The sequence below is a fragment of the Vipera berus genome (genome assembly GCF_964194415.1).
Source record: "Vipera berus genome assembly, chromosome: 3".
In the NCBI taxonomy this organism is placed as follows: domain Eukaryota; kingdom Metazoa; phylum Chordata; class Lepidosauria; order Squamata; family Viperidae; genus Vipera; species Vipera berus.
The window spans coordinates 120,389,929-120,407,930 of NC_138204.1; the positions used below are offsets into that span (position 1 = coordinate 120,389,929).

The window sequence follows — 18,002 nt, forward strand, 5'->3', positions numbered from 1 at the left end:
TGTAATGAATCTTATCCGTGTATTTCATATGACTCCTGTTTAGCTTATTTAATTTTGTAATAAATCTTTTGAGAAGGAAAAAGATAGTGAAATTCAAACTTCACTCTTTTTATTTCAAATGATTTAATGCGTATGTCACTAACCTCACATAAGAATTTTTCACTTTTTTTCTTTTATACACACACAGACCCCTACAGACCTACTGAACATCTAACCCTCATGAAGGAATTTGTACCTTTACTTTTCATAGCTCAGAAGAAAACAGTAGCAAATCAACCTCATTAGCCTTGAGGGGAAAAATTCATGAACTCAGTCACCACTAGTCAGCCTTGAATCAAGAGGATCAATCAGGTTTTTTTATACAAACCTTTACTGTAGTTTTTGTTTCCTCAGGTAGAGTAGCCCAGGTATAGAAACCATCTGACAATGAATGTTTGTCTGTGCGTGTTTTATTTCCTCCACCTTGGGACCAAGGAAACAAGTCAAAGGTCTCTTCCGTATGATATGCCTTCAGCTTCTTCAAGGATGCTATTAAAATGCGTCCTCAATCACATTTTCTTATCTTAAGATTATAAACGCATTTTTCAATTTCTCTTTTCTTTCCACCCCCATAACCCTTATTGCCCTTATTAGCACTTTTTTGAATTTATCCAAAACTATACTATTTTGCCCAGCCTTGGATATAGTACTTGATAGGGCTTTAAATGTAATGCAATTACTACTTTCTATAATTTAGAAAATAAATTATATGGCACTGAAACAACTTTATGGGTGCTCCATCACTGGAGATTTTTAAAAAGATGCTTGATAGTCACCTGTCTGAGACGGTATAGGTTCTCCTGCCTGAGCAGGGGGCTGGACTAGAAGACCTCCAAGGTCCCTTCCAGCTCTATTCTATTCTATTCTATTTCCTTTTTGGGAGGAAGATACTAGGCATTGAAACAACGTTTTGGTACTATACTACATGTGAAAAGTAAGCTAAGTCAGTGTTGGTTATTGAATATTATGTTAATATTCAATATCACTTTCAAGGTCATAAAGAGATACACAAAGAACTTGTTAATTAAAGAGAAGGGGAAGCTAAGTATTTGAATCACTACAGATAGAAGACTAACTTAGATTATGGACAATCAGCTGTTTCATATAGCTTAATTATTATCTGTGATGAAGTTTCTTATCTGGTTGAACCGGGTCTGTGACACTGCTGTGGGATCCTAGCCACAAAAATGTATTGTGGGTCTTTTACTTAGTAATGGTGATATGCTGAATTTATAATTTTAATTATCCACCAGTTTAATGGATTAAGTTATCACCTTTGTCATTGTTTAAATTAGTGGTATATACTGATAAACAAAAAGGGACGTGGTGGCTCAGTGGGTTAGGACGCCGAGCTTGTCTATCAGAAGGTCGGCAGTTTAACGGGTCGAACCCTGAGTGCCGCGTAACAGAGTGAGCGCCTGATACTCGTCCCAGCTTCTGCCAACCTAGCAGTTCGAAAGCACGTAAAAATGCAAGTAGAAAAATAGGGGCCACTCCAGTGGGAAGGTAACAGCATTCTGTGCGCCTTTGGCGTTTAGTCATGCCAGCCACATGACCACGGAGACGTCCTCGGACAAGCGCTGGCTCTTCGGCTTTGAAACGGAGATGAGCACTGGCCCCTAGAATCGGAAACGACTAGCACGCATGTGCGGGGGAACCTTTACCTTTACCTTACTGATAAACAATGATATTAAGAAAAAATGAAAACAAAAATCATCCTACTCATCCACAATGAAATATCTTGTTTGAGTTCAAGAACTATAGAATCATGATTTTTTTTCCTAACTCACAACTGAAGATGGCAGAAAAAGTAACAGAAAGTTGCATAGAGTTGCTTATCTCTTTAAAAACTGTTTCTCATGATTTACAGTCTTTTAAAAGGACAGACTCCATGAAGATAAAAACCGCAGTGAATGAAGGGGAAAAAATCATTCAACTTGAAATTTCTGTCAGACACTGCACCCTTACTGAACCAATTTATCCAAGGGGTTAGGGCGATATACCCATCATAGTAAGCAAATGTTATCATTAATGAAGATTTAACTAAAATATGTGAAATTCAAAAGAATACGAGACAAGGATGTCCTCTATCTCCCCTGTTATTTATGTAAGTGTTAGAAGTTTTGAATAGCGATATCTGAGAGGATACGAACATTACGGGAATAAAAATCAGAAAAGAAGTTTATAAATCGAGGGTTTTCACTGATGAGTTAGTTACATATTCTTGCAAGACCCCAAAACACTTGACAAAGAAGCTAAAAGACTTTGGAGCTTTAGCAGGCTTCAGAACAAATAAACAGAAAACAAAAATGCATGTTAAGAATATGGCTTATCAAGAACATGAAATATTGACAAGAGAGTCAGGTTTTAAGATGGAGAAAAGGATTAAATACCTTGGAGTTATATGGACAAAGACAAACTCCAAACTATTTCAAAACAATTTTGTACTTGCATGGAATTGCATTAAAAAAGACCTTATTAAGATTTGATAGTTTTTATTGATGTTTTATCAAAGACGTTATTTTTATTTCAGACTTTACCAATATTGTCAACCTGATATCCCATTTAAACACTGGCAAAAAGATATTTTAAATTCATATGGCACGGGGAAAAACCGATAATTGCCAAAGAAAGAGGAGCTTTAGGTTGAAATTGTACTTTGATATTTGCTGCTTGGACTTTATGAAAGTAGGAGACTCTCCAAAACAAGAAGATTACTTGAATTAGAGGGACATGAATTAAGATTTGGATGGCATGCCTACTTGTGGTATGACAAGGTTAAAATGAATCTTGACTTTAAGAATCATTTTGTTGTAACATCCGAAGGTTTTGTAATCATAATAAAACAAGATTCTCTATAAAGGTACTGCTTTGGGTGTCACCCTAGGACGTTTTTTTCAGAAAAGACCAATAGTGAGCTAGACTGGTGGGCTTATGGTCAAATAATAACTTTCATTCAAGGTAAAACTACTATTAAATTTAAATAGCAATAGGACTTAGATTTATATACAGCTTCACAGTGCTTTATAGCCCTATCTAAGCAGTTTACAGAGTCAGCGTATTACCCTCAACAATCTGGGTCTTCATTTTACCAACCTCAGAAGGATGGAAAGCTGAGTCAACATTGAGCCAATTAGGATCGAACTCCTGGCAATCCGCAGAATTAGACTGCAATACTGCATTCTAACCACTGCATCAACCCAGATCTTAAGAAGAGTTAAGAGTCAGAAGAATGTATCTGTCCTTCGTTTACTTATATACAATTAAAAGAAAGATTTAAACTACACAGAAAACTATGAATTTGAAATCGTATTGTGTGGTAATGATGAACATATTGCTAAGGTTTATAAACTGTCATTGAAATTAAACTTGGAGAATGAATATATGAAGCAATGCAAAATTCAGTGGGCAAAGAATTTGTGGTTTAATATAATGCTTGAACAATGGGAACATGTGGACAAAGGGTTTGAAATTTACATTGAAAAAAATAAATTGAACTATACTTTTTTTATAAAACGATGTACCATTGGTATTTAACACCCAATAAATTGTCACAACTTAATGCTTGTTTCCTTTCTCCTCTTCATACTACACTTCTCTTTCCCCTTTCCCCACTATTTTCATTAAAGTTGACATTGTAATGTTATTGTGTTCATTCTACTGCTCTAAAAAATTTAGAAGTTAATGCTTTTTCTTCATCCTACACCTCTCTTTCCCTCTTTCCCCTTTTCCCACTGTTTTCATTTGTATTTTATACTCCAATAAGTTTAATAAAATTATATTATCTGAAAACGAAGAACAAGCTTGATTGCACAACCACCATCCTAGTTCTACCAAAGGTCATACACCAGGATAACCAAGCTATGTCCAGGCCAAAAACCTGATTGAAAGAAGTCCAAATAACCAGTTATCTCCAGGACCTTCTATAATCGTAGCACTACCACCTTCTCCTCCTCCTCCTTTTGGAAACTGACCCAAAATGGACAAATACAAATGGATCTGGTGAAGCTTCCTCAAAACAGTGGAACACATACTGCTGTGATTCCTTTCACTTTGGATTGAGTTCTTTGAATCAGTTACTATCTCCCCATTAGTGCAATTCAAAGTTGGAACCTCCTTTTGAGTTTGGAGAGTTTTTTTAAGATATTCACTTTTTCCCCACATCTGTTTCCATTTACATGTTCTCACAGATCTTGTAGTACTGCTTCTGGTCTCTTCTAGAAGTTCCTCGAAATTCCTTGTTAGTTTCGGACCTGATCTCTTTGTCTTTCTTGGCTCTGGCTTCTTTTCTGGGAAATTTCTGTTTCTATAGAAATAGAATACCAATCTCAGGCTGTCAAAACCTTAGATCTCCAAATCTTATTTTGTTGAATGTTGCAAGGATTTTCCTTCTCCAATCCCTTCATATTTCATCTGTTTTCTCAGATAGAATTGAATTGCATAAAATAAAGACCTGGGTTTTTTATATGACACAATCCTTTCCCCACTCCAAGAGCACGTACTAAGTTGACACCATTCTCAAAGATATGAAGAGAATTATAGAATTTAAGTATTGGTTGGGACCTTGGCTTGGGAACATCACTTGATTCCTTCCAACCTCAAAATGCATGACACTGCAGATTTTGCAATAAAAACAGGATAAAAGAATCCACCTAATGGTTATTAAACTGAGAAGGCCATTCCAATTTGGATTAGAGAGCTCTAGTACAAGGTAACCTTTGATTATTCTAGGGATGGGACTATCCATTTATTAGTTATCATTTCTGTATTACAAATGAGCAATCCAGCTGTTAACCTCTTTACAATACATTCGATTTCTAAATTTACCAACACTATATTAATAAGATAGAAGCCCCAAATCAACTTACAAATATGGTTCTGTGCATCTAAAAGGTTAATAACATTGGGAGAATTTGCAATCCACACACTAGCCATAAATATTGTCACAAAAAAGGCATCTCATTGAGAATTGATTCATCAACTAACAATACTATCAACACGGGAAAAATTATGCATTATTGTTCATCTGAAGAATAATTTGGCAGCGGAAAATGATAATATAAGATGAAGAGTTTATGATTTAATAGCAATAGCACTTAGACTTATATAACACTTCCCAGAACTTTGCAGCCCTTTCTAAGAGGTTTACAGAGTGAGTATATTCACCCTAACAATCTGGATCGTCATTTTACCGACCTCGGAAGGATGGAAGGCTGAATCAACTTTGAGCCGGTGAGGATCAAACTCCTGACAGTGGGCAGAATTAGCCTGCAATACTGCATTATAACCACTGTGCCACCCACCTCATGTTTATATATTTACCATGATATAAGACAGATTCATTTACTAAACAACAAACTGCCTTTGCATCTTTCTGCAGCTCCTCAAATTCAAAAAATATTTTTATAAAAAAATATTAATGATTTTTAATTCAATTTATTTACCATCAGTGTCAAAATCTAACAATTCAAAAACAACATTGTCCCAAGACTAATCCTAAATGATAAGCATTAAAATAGGAGGCTGAGCAGATGAGAAGGACTCTAAGAGCTGAACTCACCTTTTTAGCAGAATCTGGGGGCACATCAACCCCATTGATTAGTTCCCCATTATCTGCAAAAACAGGAATGTTGGGACTGAAAATCATGAGGTCGCTCTTGGCACCAGCCTCTGCGCTCACCCCTGCCAGGATGTGGCTGTGGCGATTGGAATAAGACCAGCTGCCCACTTCACTGGCACAGACTAGGGTGGCCATGCCAGGGCCGTAAACCATGGATTCCTTTGTCTTGCAGTGGCATCGCAGGGCCACGTAGATGAGAGTGGCCAGCAAGAAGAGGCTGGAAACAGAGCAGATGGCAATGATCAGATAGACGTTGATTGAGTCCACCAGGGGCACGAAGCTCTCCCCTGACCTTCGAAGATTAATATCCGTTTTGATTGTCTGACCACTTGTCACCAGTGACACACTCAGGGTACCTGTGGCTGAGAGCTGAGGTTTTCCATGGTCCTTCACTAGAATGAGAACTCTCTGGATTTTGCCTCCTTCTGACTCATCCAGAGGATATTTGGTACTCACCTCACCGCTATACTGCCCCACAGACCATGGACCACTGCTTTCTTCAACCAGTTCATACCTGAGCCACGCATTGTAGCCAGAATCCGCATCCAAGGCATGGATCTTGCCTACAATATGCCCAGGCATCACGGGGACCACTAGAAGAATCAGGTTTTCTTCTGATGATCCGGACACGGCAGGTGCATTGTCGTTCTCATCCAGCACAAAGACCTGAACAGTCGCATTGCCACACAAGGAGGGCATTCCAGCATCCTTGGCTCTCACCTGGAACTCCAGCAGTTTCAACTCCTCGTAGTCCAAGGACTGCAGAGCATAGAACTTTCCACTCTCCGAATGTACAGAGATGTAGCTTGACAATGGCCACAGCTTCTCGTCTATCCAATAGGTGATCAGGGCATTCTCAGCTACGTCTGGGTCCGAGGCAGATACTGTGAAGATGTGAGCACCAGGAGGATTGTTCTCCTTCACAAAGACTGTGTAGGAGGGCTGCGTGAAGGCAGGAGCATTATCATTTATGTCACCAATAGGCACTAAGAGGCTGATGCTAGAAGACAGTGGTGGAACGCCTTGATCTTCCACTGTCACAACCATCCTGTACTCAGCCACCAGCTCTCGATCTAGGACTCCACCAACTATCAGGGAGTAATAGTTCTTGAATGTGGACTCGAGTTTGAAGGGTACTCCAGAAGGCAAGAGGAAACAGCTGATTTGTCCATTGGTGCCAGAATCCCTGTCAGAAGCACTGAGGATAGCTACCACAGTCCCTGGAGGGGAGTCCTCTGGCAGTGGCACAGAGAGAGAATTCACAGATAATTCTGGAATATTGTCATTTATGTCCAACACTTCAATGAGAACTTTACAGTGCCCTGATAATGGAGAATTGCCTTTATCTTCTGCTACAATTGGAAGTTCATAGAACTTACTTTTTTCATAATCCAATTTTCCAATTACTCTGATTTCCCCAGTATCAGAATTTATACTAAACAACCTTGTGTCATGTAGAGGGATGCCATCATGAAAAAAATAAGTGATTTCCCTATTAATCCCCTCATCTAAGTCTGTTGCATTCAGATTAATAACTAATGATCCACTATCTATATTTTCTAGCAACTTTATCCTATAAACAGATTGGTTAAATACAGGAGGGCTGTCATTTACATCCAGCACATTGATGACCAGCTGAACAGTTCCTGTGAGTTTTGGTTCACCCCCATCAGTGGCTGTAAGTACTAAATGATGCACAGGCCTCTCCTCCCTGTCAAGTGGAACCTTTAACACAAGTACTAGAGATTTACTCACATCTTCATCATTTCCTGAATCAAGAGCAAAATGGTTGTTTGGGCTGATCTTATAAGTTAAAAGAGCATTAGTGCCAGTATCTGCATCAGATGCTCCTTCCAATAGGAACAGGGTGCCAGAGATTATGACTTCTGATATGCTGAGGATCTTTTCCCTGGCAGAGAAGACGGGAGCATTGTCATTAATGTCTTTGACTTCCACCTCCACATGAAAGAACCTCAGAGGTTTCTCCACAATCACCTCCAGATGAAGGACACAGTCTGCAGTCTCGGCACAAAGCTCCTCCCTGTCTATCCGGGAATTTACAAACAAGATCCCATTCTGCAGGTTTACCTCAAAATACTCCTTCTCTCCTTTGGACAGCATCCGGAACATCCGAGGCACCAGCTCGCTCACCTCCAACCCCAGATCCTGGGCGATGCGGCCCACAAAGGTGCCGTGCTGGGATTCCTCCAGCAAAGAATAATGGAGCTGGCCGCTCCCCATTTTCCAGGCGGTCTGGAGCAGAAGCAGCTGCAGCAGCCCCTTCGGCCAGGTAAGCATCGCAGACACAGGCACAGCACCCGCAAGCTCTGCTCTTGTTCTCTAAATACCTTGCCTTCAAGGGGTCAGGAGCGGAGCCCACGTAGCCCAGCCATACTGGCAATGATTTCATAGGTTGGATCTTGGCTTGTTGTGATTTCTCTGTTGTTCGATATTTCCCTTGCGGATCTGGTCGGCAGGAATGTCGGTCCCTTTAAGGGAGGGGCTCTGCATTTTCAGTTTCACTTAGAGGGTTTCCTTAGGAAACAGCGACCTCTTGTGACCGTATTTCAAAATGGAGAAACAGACCTCCATTCTTTATTCAGTGTCTGTGATGGGAGGGCTTAGGAAACAGCGACCTTGTATGTCTCAATTTCAAACAGACTTCCATTCTGTATTCACGACAGATATCTAAGAATTATCCAGTCTTCATGCACAGTTACATGCAGTGTAAGTACATTCCTGATCACATAAATGAAAAGCTAACCCAAATATAAGAGATTAATCCCCTACAGTCATTAAAATTGTAATTAAATATTATATTAAGTCACCCCATATATTTGTTTAGTACTTTTATTTGTATGGACAGGAATGAGACATGTAACTATCTGTAACTTTTGTGATCTCATCCATTGTTCACAGATGTACCACGGTGCCATTGAGGGAACACTGCATTGGCTTCAAACCATGTGAACTAGTTATGAGCAACATGAATAATAATAAAACATCATGAATAATAATAAAACATCAGTACCAGCAAGGTACATAAAAGATAAGAGATAAATATGAAATACTGTCTGTGTTACTTTCTGTTTCTTGCCCAGGGTATGGTGTTCTTAAATAATTCAGATAAACGACAAGCCAAGCAGTATGTGAATTTCCAAAACATTTAATTTGATGTCTAATTGAGTCTTTCATTGAGAATATTTTTTAAATTAAATTTCCCTTTTTGCTTGCCATAATGATACTGACATAATAATTTCAACAACAATGCACATAAAGCAACTTAATTGACAACATTTAGAAAACTGATAAACTGATGTGTTGCCCTAAAAATTGAATATAACACGCAATCTACCATGGCTTGCCACTCACGTCATCAGTTTTGCATAATATATTCTTTCATGAACAATTAATACTTAGATTAATAATTAATAATTAGAGCTACTGTGTTCACACTTCAGAAACGTCTGGGAAGGTCCCTTGTTTTAAAATAGTTGTCATATTTCTTGCAGCCCATATAGCTGTGAGAAAATTGCCTACCAATCTTGATCATTCATTTTTCATAAGCTGATTTATATATATTCTTTTTAGGCTCTTTACATATTCCCATTTTAATATGTTTTGCTCTGTATGTTTCAACTTATGACTATAAATATAATCATTTAAAATGTCATAATGTTCAAGTTTTCTCCTCTTCCTCTTGGGTTTTCAGTTGTCTGACCTGGACTGTATTGTGTTGTAATCTAAAAAAATAATCTGAAGAATCTAACTTAGAATCACAGGGCTGGGAGGGACCTTGGAGGCCTTCTAGTTCAATCCCCTGCCCAAGGCAAGGGTTTTCATATCATCTTGGACAAATGATATCAAATCAATGGAGAATCCTCAATTCCTGGAGAGAAGCTGTTACACTGCTTAATAGTTCTCACTGTTAGGAATTTCCTTTTTATTCCCAGGTTGGCACCCTCCCTTGCTATACTATTTTGCATTTTGTTTTAATTATACATAGTTTATCTAATGTGGCTTGGGAAAGAGTAATATAGTTTCAGGGTGGTCCGGTGGCTCAGTGGTTAAGGACACTGAGCTTGTCAGCTGGAAAGCTGATAGGCCAGGTTTAAGACCAAGCACTGCGTGAGGGGGAGCTCCCGTTGTTTGTCCCAGTTCCTGCCCACCTAGCAGTTTGAAAGCATGCAAACGCAAGTGGACTAATAGGTACCACTTTGTGGGCAGGCAACAGTGTTCCATACACCTCAGCATACAGTCATGCTGGCCACATGACCATGGAAATTTCTTCGGACAATGCTGGCTCCCTCAGCTAAGAAACGGAAAGGAGCTCTGCCCTCCCCCCCTAGAGTAGGACACCTAGAGTAGGACATGACTGGATGGGGGAAACCTTTACCTTTATCTTTTTTGAATAATTTATATATGTACAAAGAATTATAGATTTACAAAGTGTGGGATATATTGAAAGAGATTACTCTTTCACAATGGAGAGATACTCAACATTTACAACCTTGGATCAGTGGATTTTGTATTTCCCCCCCCCCTTCATGTATTACAAAAGGATTTTTTAAAAAAATGGAAACTGGTTTAACCATGTAAAATCAGGAGTCCTCTGGTTTCCTACCAAGTAGTGGTCACAGGAGCTTAACCTTTCATATTTGCCTCCAGTCTGATGAGGACCTGTTGATCAACTTCTTTTAATGAAAGGTGTCAAGCCAGCTACAGAGTCACTTACTGTAAATAGGCAGCCCATCAAGCTCACATTTAAGGAGTTTGTCAAGCCACCCTGGTGTTAGCTGTATTGGATGCCTCCAGATCAACAATGTGGCTAACTCCAATTATTTTATCATTTTATCTTGAGCAGAGTTACTATCTTGGAGCATAGCAGAGTGGCAAGCTAAATAGACTGAGCCACATTTTACCTTTTCCCCCGAACCGGTTCGATTTAGAACTCTTGGAACTGGATAGTCTCTGTGCATTTTTTTTGTCACTGTAATTTGCAACCAGGAAAGTAGTCTAGCTCTTGCAAGGGTCAGCATTCTTATTTCCTCCAAATACTGTACCTGATTTCCATTCATTCATTCAATTCAATTCAATTCAATTCAATTCATTCATTCATTCATTCATTCATTCATTCATTCATTGTGACTCTTTAGTGCTGGTTATTGACTTAAAAGTTGGGTCCCGAAATATTTATTTTAATCAATGTGTATCTTCCCACCTCACAAAGATTTCTAACAACTGTTGTACTTGTGATTGTGGAAAACATAGAAAAATATAGACTCATATGGCTGGAAGAGACCTTGGAGGTCTTTCAGGTCAACCCACTGCCGAAGGCAGGAGATGTTATTGCATCCTGGACAAATGGCCATTTGATCTTTTCTTGCATACCTCAAATGATAGAGCGCCCACAACTCTGGGGGGCAAACTGTTCCGTTGTTTAATTGTTGTCACTGTCCGGAAAGCGCTCCTTAGTTCCAGGTTGAATTACCCTCTGACGACCTTCCATCTATTGCTTCTTGTCCTATACTCAGGTGCTTTGGAGAATGTCAACCTTCTCATCTCTCAGAATGCCCCGCACTAACTATCCAAACTGAAAGTCCAGTGCACAAAGTCAGAAATAATAGCATCCATGGGATCTATTGAGCAAATGCTGGTGTTTACTTTCAAACATTGGCCTTCTGTAGCCATCAAATAAATGAACTTCTGACAAAAGGCACAACAAATTAATTAGATTTGCAACCCATAAAGGCAATACTTACATGTCTGTAGCAATTAACTGTTGAAGGCCACAAGATCTTAAGCCTCCTGCTATACTGTGCTCAATTCACTGTGTATAAGGATTCATCTATTTAAGAAATGATTCAATCCACATTTTTAGAACATTTTTTTTATTTTCTTCACTCATCAGGAGATAGTCTTGGAACTGCATCTCCCAAGATTTCACCCATTTTCTATTGGGAGCCTATGGGTTCTCCAATTGTTACATCTGGATATCTTGAGTGTTTGGATTGGAGAGCAACCGGAGACATCTGGGTTAAGGGCTAGATTGGGTGGCTAACAAAACATAGCCAAAGGCTATGGCAGACCGCATCTATATTGTTCCCAAGAAAACCTTATGGGACATCACCTATTCCCACCAATTTACTCAGGAGGTTATTTAATGAAAAAAAAGGCTAGCCTGATAAAAATTGTCCTGCAAAACTCCGTGTGGATTTCTAGAATGTATTGGTTGACTGCTTGATGAGCTAGATTAGTATTTCAGTTTCCAGCCTTGGCAGATTAAAAGGGTAGAGGCTTCATCTCCAATAATTCCTGTTGCTGAGAATTCCGGGAGTTGAAGTCCACATATCTGAAAGTTACCAAGTCTGAGAAACATTGCTAGAATCCGCTTAGAATTAATATAACACAAATAGAAGAATAAAATTTACTTTTATATCATGCAGACAAATAAAATATGACTTTGAAGCATATCTTTGAATACCACTATCATTCCAAAAATATTTCCTTACAAAAAATAGTATAGATTTGCAAATAAATATCCAGATTAGCAAACCAGGTACTAGTGACCATTATTGTAAATGTAAAATGATAGAGATAGATACCTGATAGACATAGATAGATAGATAGATAGATAGATAGATAGATAGATAGATAGATAGATAGATAGATAAAGTGATATAACAAAAATATGATTTTGAATGAATATCAAACAAAACTAGAAACTCACCTCTTTAGCTGAATCTGGAAGTAATTCTGTCCCATTCCTAACTTCCCCATTATTTGCAAAAACGGGAATGTTGGGACTGAAAATCATAAGGTCACTCTTGGCACCAGCCTCTGCGCTCACCCCTGCCAGGATGTGGCTGTGGCGATTGGAATAGGACCAGCTGCCCACTTCACTGGCACAGACCAGGGTGGCCATGCCAGGGCCGTAAACCATGGATTCCTTTGCCTTGCAGTGGCATCGCAGGGCCACGTAGATGAGAGTGGCAAGCAAGAAGAGGCTGGAAACAGAGCAGATGGCAATGATCAGATAGATGTTCATCGAGTCCACCAGAGGTACAAAGCTCTCCACTGACCTTCGAAGATTAATATCCATTTTGATTGTCTGACCACTTGTCACCAGTGATACACTCAGGGTGGCTGTGGCTGAGAGCTGAGGTTTTCCATGGTCCTTCACCACAACCAGAACACTCTGGATTTTGCCGCCTTCTGACTCATCCAAAGGATATTTGGTGCTCACCTCACCGCTATACTGGCCCACAGACCATGGACCACTGCTTTCTTCAACCAGTTCGTACCTGAGCCACGCATTGTAGCCAGAATCCGCATCCAGGGCATGGATCTTGCCTACAATATGCCCAGGCATCACGGGGACCACTAGAAGAATCAGGTTCTCTTCTGATGATTCTGACACAACAGGTGCATTGTCGTTCTCATCTACCACAAAGACCTGAACAGTCGCATTGCCACACAAGGAGGGTATTCCAGCATCCTTGGCTCTCACCTGGAACTCCAGCAGTTTCAACTCCTCATAGTCCAAGGACTGTAGAGCATAGAGCTTTCCACTCTCCGAATGTACAGACATGTAGCTTGACAATGGCCACAGCTTCTCGTCTATCCAATAGGTGAGCAGGGCATTCTCAGCTACGTCTGGGTCCGAGGCAGATACTGTGAAGATGTGAGCACCAGGGGGATTGTTCTCCTTCACAAAGACTGTGTAGGAGGGCTGTGTGAAGGCTGGAGCATTATCATTTATGTCACCGATAGGCACTAAGAGGCTGATGCTAGAAGATAGTGGTGGAACGCCTTGATCTTCCACCATCACAACCATCCTGTACTCAGCCACCTGCTCTCGATCTAGGACTGCACCAACAATCAGGGAGTAGTAGTTCTTGAATGTGGACTCGAGTTTGAAGGGTACTCCAGGGGGAAAGAGGAAACAGTTGATTTGTCCATTGGTGCCAGAATCCCTGTCAGAAGCGCTGAGGATGGCTACCACAGTCCCTGGAGAGGAGTCCTCTGGCAGTGGCACAGACAGAGAATTCACAGATAATTCTGGAATATTGTCGTTTATATCCAATACATCAACAAAAACTTCACAATGTCCTGATAATGGAGAACTACTTTTATCTTCTGCAAAAATTTGAAGTTCATAGCCATTAATATTTTCATAGTCCAATTTTCCAATCAGTCTGATTTCACCTGTTTCAGAATTCATAGTAAATAGCTGTGTAACATCTAGAGGTAGGCTAGTACTAAAAAAATAAGAGATTTCCTTATTAATTCCCTCATCTAAGTCTGTTGCATTCAGAGTAATAACTAATGACCCACTAGCTATATTTTCTAGCAACCTTATCCTATAAACAGATTGATTAAATACAGGAGGGTTGTCATTAACATCCAGCACATTGATGACAAGCTGAACAGTTCCTGTAAGTTTTGGTTCACCCCCATCAGTGGCTGTCAGTACTAAATGATGCACAGGGCTCTCCTCCCTGTCAAGTGGAACCTTTAACACAAGTACTACAGATTTACTCCCATCGTCATCATTTCCAGAATCAAGAGCAAAATGATTATTTGTAGTGATCTTGTAAGTTAACAGAGCATTAGTACCAATATCTGCATCAGATGCTCTCTCTAAGGGGAATCGGGTACCAGATGCTGTTAGGATTTCAGCCATGCTCAGGATCTGTTCCCTGACAGAGAAGACAGGAGCATTGTCATTAATGTCTTTGACTTCCACCTCCACATGGAAGAACCTCAGAGGTTTCTCCACAATCACCTCCAGATGAAGGACACAGTCTGCGGTCTTGGCACACAGCTCCTCCCTGTCTATCCGGGAATTTACAAACAAGATCCCATTCTGCAGGTTTACCTCAAAATACTCCTTCTCTCCTTTGGACAGCATCCGGAACATCCGAGGCACCAGCTCGCTCACCTCCAACCCCAGATCCTGGGCGATGCGGCCCACAAAGGTGCCGTGCTGGGATTCCTCCAGCACAGAATAATGGAGCTGGCCGCTCCCCATTTTCCAGGCGGTCTGGAGCAGAAGCAGCTGCAGCAGCCCCTTCGGCCAGGTAAGCATCGCAGACACAGGCACAGCACCCGCAAGCTCTGCTCTTGTTCTCTAAATACCTTGCCTTCAAGGGGTCAGGAGCGGAGCCCACGTAGCCCAGGCATACTGGCAATGATTTCATAGGTTGGATCTTGGCTTGTTGTGATTTCTCTGTTGTTCGATATTTCCCTTGCGGATCTGGTCGGCAGCAATGTCGGTCCCTTTAAGGGAGGGGCTCTGCATTTTCAGTTTCACTTAGAGGGTTTCCTTAGGAAACAGCGACCTCTTGTGACCGCATTTCAAAATGGAGAAACAGACCTCCATTCTTTATTCAGCCTCTGTGATGGGAGGGCTTAGGAAACAGTGACCTTGTGTGTCTCAATTTCAAACAAACTTCCATTCTTTATTCACGACAGATATCTAAGAATTATCCAGTCTTCATGCACAGTTACATGCAGTGTAAGTACATTCCTGATCACATAAATGAAAAGCTAACCCAAATATAAGAGATTAATCCCCTACAGTCATTAAAATTTTAATTAAATATTATATTAAGTCACCCCGTATATTTGTTTAGTACTTTGATTTGTATGGACAGGAATGAGACATGTAACTATCTGTAACTTTTGTGATCTCATCCATTGTTCAGAGATGTACCACGGTGTCATTGAGGGAACACTGAATTGGCTTCAAACCATGTGAACTAGTTATGAGCAACATGAATAATAATAAAACATCAGTACCAGCAAGGTATATAAAAGATAAGAGATAAATATGAAATACTGTCCGTGTTACTTTCTGTTTCTTGCCCAGGGTATGGTGTTCTTAAATAATTCAGATAAACGATAAGCCAAGCAGTATGTGAATTTCCAAAACATTTAATTTGATGTCTAATTGAGTCTTTCATTGAGAATATTTTTTAAATTATGAGGAATTGAATAATCATAGAAACCTATTCCCTTTTTGCTTGCCATAATGATACTGACATCATAATTTCAACAACAATGCACATAAAGCAACTTAACTGACAACATTTAGAAAACTGATAAACTGATGTGTTGCCCTAAAAATTGAATATAACACGCAATCTACCATGGCTTGCCACTCACGTCATCAGTTTTGCATAATATATTCTTTCATGAACAATTAATACTTAGATTAATAATTAATAATTAGAGCTACTGTGTTCACACTTGAGAAATGTCTGGGAAGGTCCCTTGTTTTAAAATAGTTGTCATATTTCTTGCAGCCCATATAGCTGTGAGAAAATTGGCTAGCAATCTTGATCATTCATTTTTCATAAGCTGATTTATATATATTCTTTTCAGGCTCTTTACATATTCCCATTTTAATATGTTTTGCTCTGTATGTTTCAACTTATGACTATAAATATAATCATTTAAAATGTCATAATGTTCAAGTTTTCTCCTCTTCCTCTTGGGTTTTCAGTTGTCTGACCTGGACTGCATTGTGTTGTAATCTAAAAAAATAATCTGAGGAATCTAACTTAGAATCACAGGGCTGGGAGGGACCTTGGAGGCCTTCTAGTTCAATCCCCTGCCCAAGGCAAGGGTTTTCATATCATCTTGGACAAATGATATCAAATCTTTTCCTGTATATCTCCATCAATGGAGAATCCTCAATTCCTGGAGAGAAGCTGTTACACTGCTTAATAGTTCTCACTGTTAGGAATTTCCTTTTTATTTCCAGGTTGGCACCCTCCCTTGCTATACTATTTTGCATTTTGTTTTAATTATCCATAGTTTATCTAATGTGGCTTGGGAAAGAGTAATATAGTTTCAGGGTGGTCCAGTGGCTCAGTGGTTAAGGACACTGAGCTTGTCAGCTGGAAAGCTGATAGGCCAGGTTTAAGACCAAGCACTGCGTGAGGGGGAGCTCCCGTTGTTTGTCCCAGTTCCTGCCCACCTAGCAGTTTGAAAGCATGCAAACGCAAGTGGACTAATAGGTACCACTTTGTGGGCAGGCAACAGTGTTCCATACACCTCAGCATACAGTCATGCTGGCCACATGACCATGGAAATTTCTTTGGACAATGCTGGCTCTCTCAGCTAAGAAATGGAAATGAGCTCTGCCCCTTAGAGTCGGACATGACTGGATGGGGGAAACCTTTACCTTTATCTTTATTATGGTTTTCAATTTTTTGTATAATTTATATTACAAAGAATTATAGATTTACAAAGTGTGGGATATATTGAAAGAGATACAATGGAGAGATACTCAACATTTACAACCTTGGATCAGTGGATTCTGTATTTTTTTCCCCTCTTCATGTATTACAAAAGGATTTTTTAAAAAAATGGAAACTGGTTTAACCATGTAAAATCAGGAGTCCTCTGGTTTCCTACCAAGTAGTGGTCACAGGAGCTTAACCTTTCATATTTGCCTCCAGTCTGATGAGGACCTGTTGATCAACTTCTTTTAATGAAAGGTGTCAAGCCAGCTACAGAGTCACTTACTGTAAATAGGCAGCCCATCAAGCTCACATTTAAGGAGTTTGTCAAGCCACCCTGGTGTTAGCTGTATTGGATGCCTCCAGATCAACAATGTGGCTAACTCCAATTATTTTATCATTTTATCTTGAGCAGAGTTACTATCTTGGAACATAGCAGAGTGGCAAGCTAAATAGACTGAGCCACATTTTACCTTTTCCCCCGAACCGGTTCGATTTAGAACTCTTGGAACTGGATAGTCTCTGTGCATTTTTTTTGTCACTGTAATTTGCAACCAGGAAAGTAGTCTAGCTCTTGCAAGGGTCAGCATTCTTATTTCCTCCAAATACTGTACCTGATTTCCATTCATTCATTCATTCAATTCAATTCATTCATTCATTCATTCATTCATTCATTCATTCATTCATTCATTCATTGTGACTCTTTAGTGCTGGTTATTGACTTAAAAGTTGGGTCCCGAAATATTTATTTTAATCAATGTGTATCTTCCCACCTCACAAAGATTTCTAACAACTGTTGTACTTGTGATTGTGGAAAACATAGAAAAATATAGACTCATATGGCTGGAAGAGACCTTGGAGGTCTTTCAGGTCAACCCACTGCCGAAGGCAGGATATGTTATTGCATCCTGGACAAATGGCCATTTGATCTTTTCTTGCATACCTCAAATGATAGAGCGCCCACAACTCGGGGGGGGGGGCAAACTGTTCCGTTGTTTAATTGTTGTCACTGTCCGGAAAGCGCTCCTTAGTTCCAGGTTGAATTACCCTCTGACGACCTTCCATCTATTGCTTCTTGTCCTATACTCAGG

The 18,002-nt window shown here is 39.9% G+C and overlaps 2 protein-coding genes across 2 annotated transcripts; both read right to left on the reverse strand.

Moving 5' to 3' along the window:
- Positions 1 to 4,213: 4,213 nt before the first annotated feature.
- On the reverse strand, positions 4,214 to 7,957 carry LOC308666664 (protocadherin alpha-1-like; the record flags this gene model as incomplete). The annotated part of the gene is made up of 2 exons (XM_081325557.1): positions 4,214 to 4,345; positions 5,600 to 7,957. The coding sequence occupies 2 exons, from the start codon at positions 7,955 to 7,957 to the stop codon at positions 4,214 to 4,216; spliced, it is 2,490 nt and encodes an 829-aa protein (XP_081181683.1).
- A 3,589-nt stretch (positions 7,958 to 11,546) lies between these two features.
- Positions 11,547 to 14,751, reverse strand: LOC308666665 (protocadherin alpha-5-like). The gene is made up of 2 exons (XM_081325558.1): positions 12,390 to 14,751; positions 11,547 to 12,011 (listed from the first exon to the last, which is right to left on the reverse strand). The coding sequence occupies exons 1-2, from the start codon at positions 14,748 to 14,750 to the stop codon at positions 11,913 to 11,915; spliced, it is 2,460 nt and encodes an 819-aa protein (XP_081181684.1). The 5' UTR covers position 14,751; the 3' UTR covers positions 11,547 to 11,912.
- Between the last annotated feature and the right edge of the window lie 3,251 nt (positions 14,752 to 18,002).

Excerpts from the sequence above, each read along its gene's own strand:
- LOC308666665 (XM_081325558.1), bottom strand. The coding sequence starts at position 14,750 with ATGCTTACCTGGCCGAAGGGGCTGCTGCAGCTGCTTCTGCTCCAGACC. Across the intron at positions 12,012-12,389 it reads TTCCAGATTCAGCTAAAGAG|ATATGTGGACTTCAACTCCC; the intron begins GTGAGTTTCTAG and ends GGTAACTTTCAG.